The 19,349-nt window shown below is 45.5% G+C and overlaps 1 protein-coding gene across 1 annotated transcript; it reads right to left on the bottom strand.

Moving 5' to 3' along the window:
* Positions 1-265: 265 nt before the first annotated feature.
* MSC (musculin) lies at positions 266-6,655 on the bottom strand. The gene is made up of 2 exons (XM_084848041.1): positions 6,137-6,655; positions 266-1,333 (listed from the first exon to the last, which is right to left on the bottom strand). The coding sequence occupies exons 1-2, from the start codon at positions 6,653-6,655 to the stop codon at positions 1,247-1,249; spliced, it is 606 nt and encodes a 201-aa protein (XP_084704167.1). The 3' UTR covers positions 266-1,246.
* Between the last annotated feature and the right edge of the window lie 12,694 nt (positions 6,656-19,349).

The following is a 19,349-nucleotide window of genomic DNA, read 5'->3' as shown; positions in this document are numbered from 1 at the left end:
CCATGCCGGGTACGGACAACAAGCCAACCCACGCTTCATCATCAGGAATTATGCAAATGGGGTCACACATGCAGCACTCACAGGAGCGGGGGGAGAAGCCACAATGGCTTCTTCCCGCTGCGCGATCATCTGAACCCAGTCACTCTCTGGAGTAGTATAAGCCTTTGTTCCACTGAAGGATGCTGCCGTTAAGTTCAATTCTAGGGATTTTTCAGCTATTAGATTCTTCCATCAAACCATCACTAAAAACTCATAGCATCCTTGCAACAAAGCTTTTAATATCATGTATAAAAATAGATTATTTACATTTGAAATACTGATTATGACACCATTTGTAAAAGGAACACTATAAAAGGTTAACTTTTCATAGGACCAGAAAGCTTGTGGAAAATGTTTTGGATGTTTCAGATTTCCTTAGTCATAAAATACCACTTTCTTGTATAGCACATCTTCCATAGTCTCAAGAAAACAGGCTTTCTGTTTCAGATTAAGGCAACTTCACACATCTTTGCTGAATGCGCCCCATGAAAATTCTCTATACTTTACCTCCAGCACAAAAATATGATCAATTTCCCCAGTTCAACAAGAAGCTATCTATGACTTTTATCCATGACTCAGGCAAGGCCTGGTATTTTCATTTAAGCAAATTTAGCCCCACCAACTTCAATGGGAATGCATATGTGTGGCTTAAGTCCAAGTAATTCGATTTAATGCATTTGTGGAGCAGGCTGTGAAGGTGCAACCAGATACTACCTTTTCGTCTTTAGTTTTTAAAAAAAGTTGACTAAGATGATGGAAGTAGTCTTAGTATTGCATAGCTGCCAAGAACATAAGATCAAATATATTATAAATTTGAGTTTAAATGCTAGTCTAGAATACCATTTTTCTTTGGTTATACAAATAACACTGTTTTGGTTAGCTTGTACAATCTATACTTTGGTCCATGCTGTTAATTCTATTAAAATTATCCTCTGGTATATCTTCAGTTAGTCAAAAAGTTTCAGAACAGTTCTGAAATGATGCAGAAAAAGACCTTTTCAAACACACCACTTTAGCTGAAGCAGCAAGTTCGCTAAACTCTTTTTCCTCCTTCATTATATGTTTTCAGTGCATTTTCCCTTCCAAATGAACAAGAAGAGAGTTTAAACATTTAACAGAGTTGATTTCTTTGCATCAGTTTGTTTCAGTCCATAGAAAAGTCAGTGTGGTTTGTAGGCATATCCAACATGAGTATCGCTTACTTTAACTAAGCTGTAGTTCCACATAATCTGTTGGCTGTTGAAACCTCTTTGGTGTCAGATTCTGGTCTTCCTGAAACCACAAATGGCCATGTCTGTAAGTTAAAGCGGTATTCCATGTTAGAAAGAAGAATGGCAATGCGCAAATACCAAGACTTCTACTGCCATTTGTTTTCTAGACCCCATTTGCCCGGATGTCTTTCAACTCAAGTAGAAAAGTGGTTTCTTGAAAGTATCTACTTAAAAATCAGATACAATTGTATTAACTTTCTCTCAGTATATTTAATTCTGCTGAGAAACAAAGCTGTGAAGGCTTAAATCACATTCTTCTCCCGCCATCCCTGACTAAACACTGATAAACCACAATTTCGTTTTGCACATGTCAGAACACTGGGGGGGGGGGTGTATTCCAAAATAACCTGAGACACTCCAGAAAAATATATTGGTCTCACAAATGCTATATTCTTTCCTATCTAGTGCTTCAAACCTTTAGACAAATCTTTGCTGCAAATTATTATTGGTAGTCTGACAAGCAATTTCTCTTCTCATAGAAGCAGAGCCATAAGTTGCATCTTGACATTACATTGTCCACATGAGCAGACCACTCATGTGAGCAGGTTTTGCGGAGGGGGATGCTCAAGCCAGCAGCCCCATTCACAAAACAGTGATAGGCGTTAAGCCAAATATATTAGATCGATACAGAGCGTATCTAATTCAAATACTCTCCCCCGGTCATTTCTGTAGAATCCAAACACGTCTCTGAATTGTATCTTCAATATTTGTTTTAATTATCTTTTTATTGTAAAAGTTTAACAAAACAAGAGGAAAAGAAAAAAAATTGTAGCTACGTACATTTGAATATATCAATTTCAATTATATATATATGTATATATTATATATATAAAACATATATATAATATATATGAGAAAATACAGCTTTCTAGGAATTATACATAAGTATTCTGCCTTTGTGGAAGTTTATCTAAATAAGTATTCATTCATAGGTGGCGTCTTCAGTATAATCCTACATTCAAGGTCAGCAAGAGTTTTCTCACAGATTTCAAAAAGCAGTCAGCTACTAAGGTATATATCATAGGGCCTATATGCCTTATAGTAAACAAGAGATATCTTGGCACTTCCCCTGAATCTCTCATTTCAGGTGGCACAGCTTTACCTCACACATTACCTTTTCTACAAATAATTAAAATTATCTTTAAAACAGAGAATCAGTGTAGCAAAATGGCTCAGGTGCATGGCTTGAGAAGTGGTGTTTAAGAATAAGATCTTTTCAGCCTAATCTAGTCCACATGGCCATTGTGAAGCTAGAACTGGACTGAGCTCTTATAACAAGTGAAACATAAGCTTTGACTTTTCTGTAGTAGTCACTTTTATGGCAGTTTTACACAGGATGGAATGTACATTATAAGAAACCTTATGAGCTTCCAACAGTTAAACTTGCACATGAAAAGAACAATTTAAGAGACATATGTTACTTTTAGATTATTCATGTGTGTGTGTGTCACAGGCTCCATCTTAGGAGAGTCATCCAGACAAGAGGGAATACCTTGTCTATGATGGTGCCTGTTATTTATTTCCCAAGAAAACTGTATTTTAAGAATTGACTTTTAATGAATCACATTGCACAATTAAACTGGATTACCTTTTCAGTAAGTTAAGAGTTAAGTCATTTTTATTAGTCCATCAATTTGATCGAACAGTACAACTGTATTAACTTTACAATAATATTTGTACTTAAAAGTCCTTTGTGCCCTGCTTGTCATCATTAGTGTCTCCAGCTGGCAGACAATTCGCTTCAAACAAGAAAAATCTGCACATGTGAACAGCCTTCTGCATGTACTGCTGACGTAAATGCAGGTGTGCCTCTGGATGCACATCTGTGTTAAGGTGCTGATCTGACCTCCTTTGAATTTGCTAAATATAGCTCTTGTTTTAATGGAAAAGGGGAAGCACAGCTGAAGCCACCAGTTACTATCTGTGATTAGTTCCCTATGACTACAGCTGGATGGAATACCATAGTATTCAGCCAGACACAGATCACTGTCATGAAAACAAGTGTTCAGTTTTGGTATTCCTACACCTGAGCCATTAATATATTAGACTATGATCCTCAGAGCCATTAAACCAGAGCATGTAGGCTGAAGTAGGTTCTTATTTTAGAGGCTGCACTTAACCTCTTGTGGGTAATGGGGATTTGCAGTGAGGTCTTGTATCCTGTTGGAAATCTCACTGAAAACAACAGCTAGTAGATGGCAAATACACAGTTAGGTGTGATTAGGAAAGGTTTTTGTTTTTTTATAGAGAGAGACTGCAGCAAGACTCATCATCCTTAACTTATACTGCAAACACACTGTGCACAGTTCTAGTTGCATCTCAACCCCATCTCAAAAAGGATGCCACAAAGCTGGAAAACATAACACAGAGCAATTCATGTGACCAAGGGGTTGGAGCATCTTCCCTACAAGGAAAACCTGGAGAGGCTAAGGCAGCCTTCCCCAGATCTACTCCAGATCATTGCACTACAACTCCCAGGATTCTTGACCATTGGTCATGCTGACTGGGAGCTGAAATCCAAAACACCTGGAGGGCCCCAGGTTGGGGAAGACTGGGCTAGGGCTTTGTCATTCAGAAATTAGTGACAACCCCAGCGAGACATGGCAGAAGTTTTATCAATCACCAATGGTGTGAAGAAAAACAGCAAGAACTTCTTCTGCCTTTCTTTCTCATATATGGCCCATCCAACAAAATAGATGATAAGCAGTAGGGTCAGGATAGGCAAAAGTAGTTCTTCATCCAATGCATAACTTATAGAATCCACCACCACAAGATATGGAGATTATAATTTAACTGGTGACAGTTTAAAACAGGTGGCCCTTTTTTATGCGCCATTTGCGAGCACTAGTATCTCCTTGGCCACTGTTGGAAACAGAATGCTAAACCAAATGCATCATTATCAGCTCATCCAGCAAGGGAATTATGGTTGGTTTTGTTTTTCTTTCAGATGCAGGCGGTGTGGGCTAGAATGGCAAGGCCTTAAGTGCTGTGCTGCTGGGAGAAGCATGAAAATATAACAAAAAATGCAGCTTCTCCCGTTCTATTGCTCCACTGACAGAAGCCACAGTCAGCACCTGCCTGGGAAACACAGCATCCCCCCATCAGCTTATAACTTCCTTTTATTATGGTGTTTATAGTATTTGTAATGCATATAGTGCTTGATAATGTTGCCTCAAAGTTCAAAGTAAAGTTGTGTCCCAGTCACATTTATTTTGAACAAATGATATCAAACTGGGAATTGGAAAAACAGCAAACTTTAAAGCTAACTGCTGAGACTTCATGTTTATAATTAGTACCAAAACACCCCATAGAACTTTTTTTTAAAAAGTGAAATAGACCTTCTGCTTTTTTCTTTGCCCTAGCCTGCTGCAGGCAGCACACACAATGAACTTGGAGTCACCAAGCTCAGCTTGGTGCCCCCTTCAGCTTGGCACCCAGATCCACCAACCAGCTCACCCACCCTTAAGGCCAGCCCTGGCCACAACTACTTAAAAGACAGAGGGAGAATTCTAGGTGGGAATCCAAAGAAAATTCTTCCAACACCATAGAAAAGGACCCTGAAATTCAAGCCTTCCTCAGAATGCATTCCTAAAGCTGCAAATCCTACACCCATTTCTCCTGGGAGTGTGTCCCATTGAACTCAGTAAGACTTACTTCTGAGTAGGCATGTATAGGATTGCACAGTAAATCAATCAGTGAGGACTTTCAAAACTCTCATCAGCTTAGGGTTACATATGAACACCTAAATCACCTTTTGGTATGTGCAATCAGAAGCACGGATCGCAGGCAATAAAGCTTTTCCATGACTCTAAGGCTACTACAATTCCCACATCTGTAACGTTCTTCTTCTTTTTAGCCTGCATTCTGAGTATAAAGTCGAAAGGAGAAATCAGTTGCATCTGCTGCCCCCCCAAAAGTGTTGTTTAGGATTGGGGAGCCAGCTCCCTTTATGACATTAATTTTATGTCTATGGGAGTAAGCCATCAGAAATTCAGCTGCTTCCTCTTTAAAAGCAAACAAAAAACAATAATACGGTTATCAACATTTTGCTTTTGCCTAAACAGAAGCAAACAGAAGATTTCTTTTAGATGAGAGGTGCCACTGCCAGGGGCCAAGCCTGCTTGGAGGTTGCCTTTTATTCTGGAAGCCTTTCTCCCAGATTTCAGATATGTTATGGGCTGAAGGGCAAAGCAGGTCCCTCAGTTTCAAAGATGCACTCTTATTGCTTCACAGGTTAAACCTGAGACACCTATGATCTCTGTCATGATCTGTCTACCTCCCTCCCCGACCCCAGAATTATTCCATATTGGTCAGCCTGAATTTCAAAAGGTACATGTTTGTGTATGGATGCCTCTGGGTAGCAAAACAGGCACCTGGGGCTATTTCCAAAGAGGCCATTCTTTAACCAGTGCTTAAAATTCAAGAAGCACGAGATGCCAGCCTATACATCATCATATGCCCTGCAAACCTCTGGGCTGTGGGCACTCTTATTCTTCAGTACCAGTGTAGTGGTTAGAGTTTCGGACTGGGAGACCAGGGTTCAAGTCTCCATTCAGCAATCAATCTCAGTGGGTGCCTTCGGGCCAAACACTGACTCTCAAACCAAACCCACCTCTCAGGATTGTGAGGATAAAACGGAGAGGAGGATCACGCGGGTTGCCTTGCGCTCCCTGGAGAAGAAGGCGGGATGTAAATGTAACAAATAGCTCTGCGGCGAGGGAAAACACTCTGCGTATGTTCAGAGGCATTCTCGGTCTCGGGGCTAACCCCTGGAGCTGAAGCCAGACCGCCGGGCTTCCCCAAGACTGGAGCCACGCCTTGCTTACCAGGTTGACGGGGTGCACGTAGCCCTTCTCGTAGCGGTCCTCCTGCAGCAGCTGCCGGAGGTGGGCGATGTAGCTCGAGGCGAGGCGCAGCGTGTCCAGCTTGGAGAGCTTGGTGTCGGGCGGCACCCAGGGCAGGCTGGTCTTCAGGCGCGAGAACGCCTTGCTCAGCACGCGCATGCGGGCTCGCTCGCGCGCGTTGGCCGCGTTGCGCTGCGTCTGCTTGCACTCCGCCGCCGCCGGCGCGCTCCGGCCCGGCGCCGCCTGCCTTTTGCCGCCCTCGCCCGCCGCGGACGCCCCCTTGGCTCGCTTCTTCTTCTTGCCGCCGCAGGTCGCCACGGCCCCCTCGTCGTCGTCGTCGTCGTCGTCCTCCTCCTCGGCTGCAGAGGAATTGTCCACCGAGGCGCAGGGCTCGCCTCGGGGACGCCGCTTGGAGCGGGGCGGCACCGGGTATTCCAGCTGTAGCCCTCTCAGGTCCATCTCCGGCAGCTCCTCGGCGTCACTCAGGGAGCCTGTAGACATGGCCCAGCCCCAGACGCCGGAGGCGCGGGGCGGGAGAGCAGGAGCCCGCCTAACAAAGCTCCCGGCCTCCCCCTTTCCCGAGAGAAGCTTCCCGGCGACTTTGAGGGGACCGCGGCATGACGGAGCTATATATGCCAAACGGGAGCGGGGCAAACCATCTGCGTGGGGCAAGGAGGGGGGCAAGAATCAAGACGCCTCGCTCTCCCGCTGCCTGAGCGGTGCGCGGGGCGAGGGGGCCTGCCGCGTCACCCCTCCTCCTCCCCGCCCCCTCCTTAGACCTGCCCCAGCGTGTTGCGGCGCGTCGAGATCGGGGATGAGTGCGCTAAATTCAGCAGCAGGAGGGTGGAGAGCGCAAAGAGCGCTCGGGGCGTGGAGGGGTAGTACCCGATGCTAGTCCTACGTAAATTAGACCCATTGCAATGAATGGGAGTTAAGGTAGTTATGACTAACTTAAGTCTCATTTATTTCAGTGAGTCTACTCTATGTAGGACTAACATTGGATGCTGCCCTCAGCCTGCACTGCATCATCTCGGCAGCTTTTCCCTTCACTGTCGGGGGTGGGAAAGAGAGGGTGCAATGCAGTGCACACTTGGGTGCTAAAAAGGAGGCTGCGATTTTCAGCAAATAAAATCTTTAAGGCGAATAAATACCCTTACAGGTTGATCGCAATCATCATCCTACCTAGAAATATAGTTGGAAACTGAACGGTCACAGAAGCGCCGAAATTTGCCCCGTCCTAGGGAGTGGTATGTTCGTTTGGTGAATCATAGCATCATAGAATAGTCGGGTTGGAAGGGGCCTACGAGTCCAACTCACTGCTCAGTGCAGGAATCCAAGTCAGAGCATCCCTGACAGGTGGCTGTCCAGCCTCGTCTTGAATGCCTCCCGGGTGGGAGAGCCCACCACCTCCCTGGGTGAAATGTCCACCGATTACACTGGCTCAATCTAGTGCACCGTTAGGGCTTGATTTTACGCATGTTTAGAAGAAATAAGTCCTATAACTCTCCCAGCATCCCTCACCTGGGAGATGTAGGTCTTATTTCTGTCTAAACATCCATAGGATTGCACCCTTAGGTGGCAATCCTATACTAACCTAATTGAATTCAATGGGGATTACTTCTGAAGAAAAATGTATGGGACCGCTCACAGGTAATTTGAACTTGACATGACTTCAATCCATAGTGCAGTTCCAACATAAGTAGAGCCAGCTGGGTTAAACCAAAGGCCTGTCTTGTCCAGCATCCTGTTTCCCACTTTGGCCAACCAGATGTGTACAGAAAGCCCCATGTTACTTTGTCATCAAGCATCCATGAACTAAGTTTTAGTTAAAATCCAAGGGGTTCCAAAGAATTGTGTTCAGCATCGAGATGGCTACCCTATTACAGCCTACGTTGGATAAAGCCCAAGCTATTTTGGCTGTATTGGTTTGTGAATATACAGTTTGTGAAACCATATATGGTTTGTGAACCATATATGATCCAACTGGATCTTGGGCTTGCCTTGTGAATCAGAGCTGTGTGCTAGATGCAAGTCCTATGCACTCCTACTTGGGACGGAAGTAAGTCCCTTTAAAATCCATGGGATCTACTTCCTACTAAACCATGGGTAGGGTTGGGTTAGAGAGAAAGAACATCTCAAACTGCTAGTTGACAGACACCAAAGCAAAATTCTTCGTAGGCTGTTAAACAGATTTGCACCTGCTGTGGACTTGTAACCTTGATTTGTACCTACAAAATACTTTTTTGTTTATAAGGAAGGCAGACGTTATGCAAGCACAAGACAGAAATAAAATTATAATTCTGTAACTTAAAAAATGAGAAATATCCAAACCTAATTCCCCTTTATTTCAGCCAGATTTCTAAGATACAGGTCGCCAATCCTAAACATGTTAAGTAGCAATTAATTCTACTAAAAAAAAAAGCTTTTTGCTATGTCTGTAGTAGGAGGAAGGGGTTGTAAACTGTAAATGAGTGAATTGCATATTTATTGCCTGGAAGTAAATACCAATGAAAGCAGAGGTGTTTACTTTTAAACAGTTTACCATGGTGCTGGAAAAAATGGCTACGGAATTCACAATCCGCCTGTTAGCTGTCATTCACTTTGCTGTGACAGGCACATTAATTTGGAGTACTCAAGAGTACGTTTCACAAAGAATTTGAGCCAGACCTCGACAGAACTGAGCCCTAACACTTTTTTTTTTTTTTAGTGCCAAATCTCAGGATTGGAATATGTGAAATGTTAATAAAGAATATGGGTTCACTGAACATGTACAGAGTTCTATTCATTTATCAGTGAGTAAATGCAGCCCATCCCCACATATCTGGGATTAGAATAAGGACATAAGTCTAGCTGCCAGGTAAATTTGAGTCTGTCCTACCATCTCCTTGTTTTCTGAAATTAAACCCTTATAAATGAGTTTATATGCTTTAAACCTGGATTCACATCCCATTGGAGTCAAAGTAAGCCATACTTGGAGTACAGCAGCCTTCTCCAACTTGGCTCCCTCCAGAGGTGTTTGACTAAAACACCCAGCATCCCCCAGCCAACATGTAATTGTACCCCAACACATCTTGAGGACACCAGGATGGGTAAGGTTGGAATATTATTTATTTTATTATTTGATGCATTTCTATACCACTTTTATTGGGGGGGGGGACCAATTAAGACGGTTTACAAAAAAATTCAGAAAACACAAATCATAAACAAATAAATAGTTAAATGGAGTTAGGCCATTAAAATCAATAAGATTAAAGGTAGTCATGATTTCAATGGGTCTACTCTAAGTCTGGATACAACCATTGGATGATTATGTCTGGATTCACCCATTGTTTGAAAGTTGTACTGACTTCCTTGGAAACATGGGGTAGGCTTGGGTGGCTGCTTTTCCAAGAGAGATCCACAATTAGGGATGGACAAAAGTCACTTACCTGTCCTCGAAGCTTTTTGCGGTGGGGGGAAGGCGCTTCGCTGCTCCCCCCACGAAGTTCAGGCTGGGGGGGAGGCTTCCCGCCTCGCCCGGCCGAAATTCAGGCCGGGGGGGAGGCTTCCTGCCTCGCCCGGCCGAAATTCAGGCCGGGGAGGAGGCGCCTCACCTCGCCCGGCCGCGAACTAAAAAGTTTTTTTTTAAAAAAAACGCCCCCGTGATAGGCTACGTGACGATTAACGTAGCCTATCATGGCTAGATCTGCAAAGTCAGCTGTGATAGGCTACGTTAATCGTCACGTAGCCTATCACGGGTGACTTAAAAAAAAAAAAAAAGCACGTACGCAAATGGTGGCCCCCATAGGGAGCCGCCATTCGCGTTCCTTATTTGGTCTCTGTAGTCTACGTAAATCTTTACGTATTTATTTTTATTTATTTATTTCTATATCGCCCAATAGCCGAAGCTCTCGTAGACTACAGCGACCAAATAAGGAACGGGAATGGCGGCTCCCTATGGGGGCCGCCATTATCCGTACGCGCTTTTTTTTTTTTTTTAAGTCACCCGTGATAGGCTACGTGACGATTTACGTAGCCTATCACGGCTGACTTTGCAAATCTAGCCATGATAGGCTATGTTAATCGTCACGTAGTCTATCACAGGGGCGTTTTTTTTTTCTTATTGGAATGGCGGCGGCGGCAGCCGGTCGAAAGACCGGCTGCCGCTCCCACCCCGGACGAACACCCGCCGAACCGCCGGCCGGACCCGCCGCCGGGAGGGACATTCGCCAAAGGTAAGTCCCGGGGGGGCAGGGGGCAGAGAATTTCTCCCCGAAACTTGTTCGGGGGGCCGAACACGTTGGCGCTCGGCCCCCTGAAGTTTCGGGGAGAAATTCTCCGCCAACCCTATACCACAATCCATTTTCCCCAAGGGGTGGGGTGGGGAACGAGAATGAGTGTAAGGGAACTGCACCCATGCCAGGAAGCAAGTTGTGGATGGGGCCTTAAACTTATGGCTGTCTCTCTATTACAGTTTCCCCAACCTCTCCAGATGCCTTGGACTACAACTCCCTGTGTTCCTGATCATGGGTCATATGCTAGCTGGGGCTGATGGGACATAACATCTAAAACATCTGGAGTGCATTAGGTTGAGGAAGGCTGCTCTGTTGAGTATTTCTTCCTCTGTCTGGTGTGTAGCTTGACAATTGCAAAGTGGACTTTCCAAACATAATGCACATTCATTTCAATTAAACATAAATACACCAAATGTCACATATCCAGATTCAATACAATAAAAGACTTTTGCCTACTTAGGCTGTTGAGATGTGTGTGTGTGTGTGTGAGATTTTATGTTTATTTCATTTCATTTCTATACCACCCAATAGCCGAAGCTCTCTGGGCAGTTCACAATTCTTCCTAACTATAGTACAGATAATAGGAGTAAAGCTACATCCATCACAAGGAACTTGCAACAAGATGAAGAGCTTCTTCTCCATTTGGCAGGGGGCCTAAATGACCTTTTTGAAGCAGCAACAGCCCACTCCTTAGGGATGTACAAAAGTCACCTTTTCGACGGGGTGATTTGCGGTGGAGGGGAGGCGCTCTGCACCTCCACCCGAAATCCTAATCTGGCCAACTCTGCTCCATGGAGATCCTGCGGAGCTGCCAGCCAGGGCTGCCCGCAGCTGGACATCCGGCCGCTGGGCAGCCTTCCGGGGGGGGGACAGCGTACGCAAATGGCAGCAGCTACGGCAGCCACTATTTGTGTTCCCTTTTTTTCACTGTAATAGCTTACGTAAATATTTACATAGGCTAAAACAGTGAAAAAAAGGGAAAGCAAATGGCAGCCGCCGTAGCCACCGCCATTTGCGTACGCGGTTTTGTTTTTTTTAGCTTGCTGTGATAGGCTATGTAAATACGTAGCCTATCACGGCAAAGGCAGCTACGCAAATGGCGTGGTGGCTGCCATTTGCGTGGCTGCCTTTGCCATGATAGGCTACGTAAATACTTATGTAGCCTATCACGACAGCCTGGCCAGATGCAAATGGCGGCTACCATTTGAGTCTACAGCAGCCAGCCAAGAGACCAGCTGCCGCCACTGCCGCTGGAACATCCGCCCCGGTAAGCTTCATCCTGGGGGGGATTCCGTGGGGGGGGAGGCCGTTCTGCCATGGGTTTTGGGGGGCCAAATGCCAGTGCATTCGGCCTCACTGAAATCCATGGGGGAATTCTCCGCCATCCCTACCACTCCTTCAGCATGCATAACTGAATCCTCCCTGGGCAATGTGCTTGAGGACCTTGCCAAAATACCATTGTGAACCCTGCTTCCCGCCCTCCACAAACCATTTGGCCAAAAAGGGTTCAGCTCCGCAGGCTGACGGAGCTGTGGGTGTCCTTTCAGCACAAAGAGAAGTTGGTTGGGTAGCAGGGCTGCCAAGGCCCAATGGCACACAGGAGAATCCTGCATGGCAGCTCCCAAACCGGGCACAGACGGTGGCAGGAGCTGGAAGGAATCAGAGCAGAGGGCCAGATGTGGCCTGCCAGTTCCAGATGGTTATTTCAATACACACTTATGACTGAAAACCTTTGTGTGACTCAGAGCCCCAAGTATATATGGGACTCGTATAGCAGAAGGTGTTTTCTCCTGCCACCACTTTCTTGCACATGAGCAGCTCCACTGCTGTACATTGTCTACCAACTACAAGTATTCACTAAGAGACTGTCTACTGCATAACAAAGAAACCAGATTTTGGCTTTTTTTGCAAGTAGTAGTATATGACAGAGAGAGAGAGAGAGAGAGAGAGCTTCTCCCCCCTCCCCAGCCCCAAGACAGTTGTTTCCATTTATTGTCAGAGGAGAGTAAAGACAAGGAGGCCCATGAAGACATTTTCTTATTGAGTGGGAAAGTGGACATTCGCTCAAATTATGCTCAAGTAAAGCACATAGCCAAGTTGTATTATAAATATTCTCGACCTACAAGCTTTGTGCGTGTATGTTTTTAAAGCCTGTATCCTGATCACATGGAGATCAATAGGGACTATGCTACAGAATTTCATGAGACAAAAGATTGTCTTAACAGTCCAGAAAAAGAAAGAAAAAGCAAATAATGGCAAGACTTTAAAAAAAAAAAAAAACACCCAGTCACCAATCAATTGATAAACCTTTAAAGCAAGTATCATTGAAATCAATGTTTGTTTTTTAATCTGCATGTAAAAATATTTTGAGAACTGGTGTCACATTAAAAAGTCTCTTGAGCTCCTATCAAATCTTAGTTCAGACAAGACCATTCCAGGAACCAACTGGTTGCTGGTACCAAGAAGAGGGCCCTTTTGGTGGTGGCACCAGCTGTAGTGGAACTCACTCACTGGAGATACCTGCAGGCTCCTTCTCTTTCTCCTTTTAGGTTCCGAAAACCTTTTCATCCTGACAGGCATTTAGTGTTTGATTCACTTTTGGGTGATTTAAAATTGTCTCACACTGTTTTTAGTGCTACTGATTGCTTTTTATTGTATGTTTGGATTTTGTATTGTTTTAATATATTGATGTTATAGTTTTGATAAGATCCAGACACTTTGGTTCAGTTGTGGGAAACTAGGCAAAAATGCATTGAAATAAATACATAAATAAGCATTTTATTTGCTGGATCACAACTCTTATGCTGACAATGCTTTGATTCCTTCCAGTGTAGGCTGAGGCACCACTCATAAATTTATTTATTTATTTATTTAATTTCATGTCATTTCTATACCGCCCAATAGCTGAAGCTTTCTGGGTGGTTCACAAAAATTAAAACCAAACAGCACACAATAAAACAATATAAAACATATAGAGCATTAAAACCACAGTATAACAATACAACCAGAATAAAACAGCAGTGCAGGGATTTAAAATACAGATACAAAACAGCAAAGCTAAAAGTCTAGAAAGCTAAAATGCTAAAATGCCTGGGAAAATAAAAAGGTCTTCACCGGTGCCAGAAAGAATACAGTGTAGGTGCCAGGCGGACCTCACTAGGGAGCTCATTCCACAGCCGGGGTGCCACAGCAGCAAAGGAAAGAGTTCATTCTTAAGCATTCTTTTACAAGCCCAGTATTATACACAGGTACTTGGATAAAGCCAACCACGTCGAACGGATCTTATTGCCAACCAAGTAAGCAATGGAGCCTGACATGGAAGTGAATGAGCCATTCTGATTTAGTAAACACAAGCCGGGGCTGTTAAAACGACAGCCCAGAATTCTCGCTGAAAACACTTTCATTCAACGGGTCGTATCCAATGTTAGACTGACTTAAGTCCCCTCCATTTCAACGAGTCTACTCTAAGCAGGAGTAGCATTGGATGCAACCCCTTTTGTAAGCTGCCCCCCTCCGCCTTGAAGCCCTAGGCACCGAGGCTACAATCCTATGCACACTTGCTCTGGAGTAAGTCTCATATTTACTCCTTTGGAATACATGTGAATACGATCGGACTGCTCACGCGTCCCACGGACCCAGCTGGTGACCGTGGGACTTACTTCTGAAAAAGCCTCCTGGCTCAGTGCCCGGTCTTCGTTGGCTAGGCAGACTTTTCTGGAATAGAGGGCGGGGGGGGGGAAGGGAGCGGGACTGCGGGAGCGGGTGGGAGGTCCCTTAGATTCTGACGGCTGCGGCAGGTGGATCTCTCCGTCCTTCATTCCTGCATCTGCAATCTTTTCGTTCCATTCCTCTTCCCACCAGACTGGCGCGTTTGGCACCATCTTCTCCTTTCCCTGTTTCCTGGCACAGCTCCCCACGGGCTAACCAGTTTATTTAAAAAAAAAACCCGGCTTCCTTGCTGTTTTCACCCAAGTTTTGTTTGCAACGTGCCTTCGAAAATGCCCTTCTTTAACCTGGGGATTTGCTTCAGATCAGGCAAGTGGCACCTTCCAGGTGGGCCGGACTACAATCCCAATCATCCCCAGCCAGCCACGGCCGGGGATGATGGGCGTCGCAATTCGACGCATCTGGAAGGCGCCTGGCTGGGGAAGGTTGCCTTATATGGAAGGACCTCCCTCCCTGCCCGCCTCGTGTTCGCTCCCTCTCCCTTTTCATGGGCAACCGTTTCCCAAGCCAAGAATATTTGGTGGAAGCTCTGAAATCCACACTGTGTCGAACTTGGCACAAGCTGCGAGGCCCTGAACTTGGGCTGACACCGCCGGGCCATGCTTTGTGTCTCGGCTTCTCCCGAGCAGGTGTCTGGCTGGCTGAGCATGCCCGTTATTTAGCAGGACCCATGGAATAGCCATAGCAAGACACACACGCACGCATCGGAGGGAGAAGCCGAGCTTCCCCCCACCCGCTCTCCACGGCTTGTTTATACAGGTGCAGTCTGAACTCCTTCCTTACTCAAGATTAATGGGAAGGAAAGTGCTGGATTTTTCTAAACAGCGGGGAAACGCTTGGTGCCCGCCCGCCCTTAAAAGCTCCGATGGCAAATCTTAGCTTTCCCCCGTGAGTTGAACGGCACAGCACAGACGACGGGGCTTAGTGCTTAAAGACTAAAAAAAAAAAAAGGGGGGGGAGAAGGAGAGATGCCGGGGCTCAAGGTGGTTAGGAATTGATGCACGCTCTGACCCCCGTCCTGCCCCTTAATTGCAGAAGCGCCTAAAAGATCATCCTTGCTGAAGAAAAGGCACTCTGCACATGCTCAAAAACTTACACGTAAAAAAACAAACCAACCCATGACTGTTTTGACGGCTCGGAATGAAGGCATCAGAAAAGTAATTTTCCATCTAATCTAGCCGCCTGATAGCCAGGTGAAGAGAAAGGCGATTCTTTAGATCCTAGATTTCCTCTTGACTCTAATCAATATCAGCAGCAGGAGGAAGCCCTGCAATTCATATTTTGCGGCTGGTGTGGAGCAGACACTCTTCAGACTGCCCGCCAGCCCCTTTTACAGGACTGCATTCATTCCCCCTTCCCTCCTCTCAATGTTCGGCCAGTATTCGGTAGCCACTAAGCATGCTCAGCTTTCGCTGGATTCCCCCCCCCCCCGCCTTTAAGACACACACACACACACACACACACTTGCCCCTCCGGAGTCTCCTGATACCCCCCCCCCCTTAGGAACATAGGAAGCTGACTTATAACGAGTCATCGAGCCATTTAGGGTGCAATCCTATGCGTGTTTAGAGAGAGGAAAAGTCCTCCAACTCCCAGCATGGCTGGCTGGGGCATGGATTGCACCTTTAGCCCAGTATTGTGGGCAGTGAGTGGCAGCAGCAGTTCTTCGGGGCTTCAGGCTGAACTTTTCCCAGCCCTACCTGGAGATGCTGGGAATTGAACCCGCACTCTTCTGCACGCAAAGCAGGTGCTGTCCCTGAGCTATCGCCCCGCCCCGCCCCTTGTGCCCGGATGGCGCTGTTTGGCTCCCTAAGGGGCAGCACTCGGGAAACTCGGAGTTCGCTATTAGATGATAATGGTGGTGATGGGGAGACGGAGTGGAATATCTGGAAAGATGGGCAAGTAGAGGTTCCCCTGACGGAAAGGAAAACGCGACGGTCCCCGGAACCTCCCCAAACACCCCCTTTCTTCTTCTCCGCTTGAGCAGCAGCATATCCACTTCCAAAATAAATTCTTCGCTGGGGCCGGGAATGAGTGACGGAATGTTTCGGCTGGTTCGACAACGAACCCCGAGGGAGTTCCCGCGGCACCGGCGCAAGCGCATCTTTCCCTCTTAAGCAAAAGTCTGAGTTGCTCCGGGAACCGACTGCTGGACGGCGATCCGGGTTCAAAGCTCCCGCTAGGGTCGTTGAAAACAAACCAGCACTGCTGTCTTCTTCGCGGGTCACACATCTGTAAGACAGAGTTCGCGGTGACCCACTCCACGCGTCCGGTGTTAAGAATAATAAAAACCAGAGGGCTTGGATACAATATCGCCACCACTGAATTCCAGGTGCCCTTTCCCAAATTGTAAAATTTACAACATGAGTAAACAGCAAGGCGCAGGAAACAGCCACGGTTATCCCGCTGAACTCATTGGGGTGGTGGGGAGCAAACCTATGCATGTTTACTCACTCAGACATAAGTTCCACCGTGTTCAGTGGGGCTTACTCCTAGGGGGGTGTGTGTGTGTGTGTATGCCTAGGATCGCAGCCTTACAGAGCTATCATCACATGTCTACTCAGAAGTCCTACTGAGTTCAGTGTGGGACTTACTCCCAGGTAAATGAGTATAGGATTATATACAGCCTTAGTTCTGAGGAAGTATACTAACCAGCAATCCTATACATTTCTACTCAGAAGTAAGCCCCATTGACGTCAATGGGACTTCCTCCCAAGTAAGTGGGCATAGGATTGCGACCTAAGGATCGTCTTGACTGTCCGATTGATCTCAACAAGTAAATGTACTTTTGATTACAGCAAGTCCGTTCCAAGTGTAATCAATGGAGCCTTCTTCCGCGCACGTAAGGATGTTCAAGATCAGGTGTACAGGTTCCAGGGGGATTAAGTCTTTGGCGTTTAAAAAAGGGGGGGTATTGAAAATTAAAACTGCAGTAGTAAGTATTAGAGGCCTAAATCTTTGTCAGTCAAACTTCACGACTTCGATGAAAGTGGTTTCAGGTATGTGGCCACAAAATAAACAAAGTCTGATTTTAAAAACCAAACTCTGAGCACTTGAGGCCATTTCTTTCTATGTGTATGTGGACGCACTGTCGCCGATGACAGAAATCCACTCATGGGGCAGGATATAGCCAGACGTTCAGAGGTGCTAATAATCCTTCTCTAAAGTGATGACTTCCGAAAGTGTCTGCTAACTTCCTACTAGCAGTGTCTTGATGTGTTGAAGACTGATGACAGTTCCACAAATATAGTATTGTTTTCCAAGAGTTGTGGAGAGATCATCCCAGTCAAGGGCGGGCGGGGATGTTTCTAAGTCAGGTGGCAATTATTTGTTCTAATTGCCTTACAGATCAGGTCGGATAGTTTCATGGTCCCAATTACCTTAGTAAATTGAATTGACCACTAGTGCATTTCTAACAATGAAAAATAAAATTAAAAAAATCTGATTTACATCACAGGGTTTATTGTCTAACAATGGCTGTATGTAGTTGATCCCAACAATGCTAAGGTCTCTAAGATCTCACCTAATCTCTACCATCTCACCTATGTCAGAGGCGCTTCGAGTCGACGGAATTTCGTACGTTTTCATAGGGTTTCTGCGCCGTGAAAGTAATCGTTTGAGGAACGTTGTTTAATTCCCTCTAGGATCGCAGAGCGGATATAGAGCAAGAATGTACTGACCGCTTCATTCCACATCAGATGGGGGCGGTTCTTCTCACATGTATGTGCACCGCCAAGCACATACGATTTTTCTGCGCCGTGAAAGTAATCGTTTGAGGAACGTTGTTTAATTCCCTCTAGGATCGCAGAGCGGATATAGAGCAAGAATGTACTGACCGCTTCATTCCACATCAGATGGGGGCGGTTCTTCTCACATGTATGTGCACCGCTTGATGCAGAGAAAGCCCCCAAGCGGTGCACATACATGTGAGAAGAACCGCCCCCATCTGATGTGGAATGAAGCGGTCAGTACATTCTTGCTCTATATCCGCTCTGCGATCCTAGAGGGAATTAAACAACGTTCCTCAAACGATTACTTTCACGGCGCAGAAAAATCGTTCACTCATTCACATCACAGAGATTATTAGAAAGTATCAGAGAGATCCATCTCGTTGTCTAGATGTGCCATTTCCTTGCTCTTATTGAGAAGCTATTTTTAAATGTAGCCTGGAGGGGAAGGGAGAAATCCAAGATTTTAATGTAGCTGTGACAGGGCACTCGAGTGTCCACCACCAAACAAACGTAGAGTCTTCCTGTCCGTTTTTGAGGGAAAACTCACAAAACTGACAGTTTCTCTTTGGGGTGTTTGGGTTTCCTGCAGCCAAACTTTTGCTAAGAGGAAATATAGTTTTTCAGTTCTTGGAAAGAGGTTTAGGAAAATCATTTTAAACGAGGCCTTTTTAGTATTATTATTGTAATCTAGAACTAAGTAGGAAATGATGAAATGAGGGAGAGAGGGGTCTGTCTGACTGGCAAAAAAAAAAAGACAAAAAGGACAAAAAAGTCAGGAAACTCTAATATTTTCATTTTAAAACAGCAAGTTCTAGATGGCCTGTAGTAATACTGCAAATAGCCGGACAATGCTTTTCCTCAAATCCCATTCAGGTCGAGAAAGCCACGCAGGCAGGAAAACTACCCGGCGGATCGTATCCCAAATCTCCACAAATCTAAAAGATCTGTGGGTGAAATACCCCAAACATTTCTCTTTAGTCGCAAGGGACAACCGTGCAATTCTATGCATGTTTACACAGAAATAAGTCCCACGGTGTCCAGTGGGGCTTACTCCCACTCCCAGGTAAGTATGTATAAAACACCTATACAGCCTACCTGAAGAAGTCCCATTGAACTCCATCGGACCGACTTTTCGGTATTTGTGTATAGGATAGCATTGTAAGGGTGCAATCCTGTGCATGTTTAGACAGGAAAAAGTCCTACCACTCCCAGATTCCCCCGCCAAGACTGCTTTTTCTGTCTAAAGATGCAAAGGGTTGCGCCTTAACTTTTCGAATGCATCATTACATTATACGACCACGGACTTAGAAGTCTTAGTCAGATCCTAAGCAGCCGAACTTGGAAAAAATATCCTTTTGAAGCTAAAGGGGCTTACTTCTAAGTATTTAGTACATGTGTGTGTTATGCAGTGAGACTCTTTTTGAACTTATTTGAGGCGTCCTGGCTTTATATGCGCGTGTGTCG

This window comes from Heloderma suspectum, chromosome 4 (genome assembly GCF_057233095.1).
Source record: "Heloderma suspectum isolate Gila_16-S chromosome 4, 16-S_ref, whole genome shotgun sequence".
NCBI classification, from domain to species: domain Eukaryota; kingdom Metazoa; phylum Chordata; class Lepidosauria; order Squamata; family Helodermatidae; genus Heloderma; species Heloderma suspectum.
Note: the sequence above shows the minus strand (reverse complement) of the source record. Positions and strands in the feature narration are given on the sequence as shown.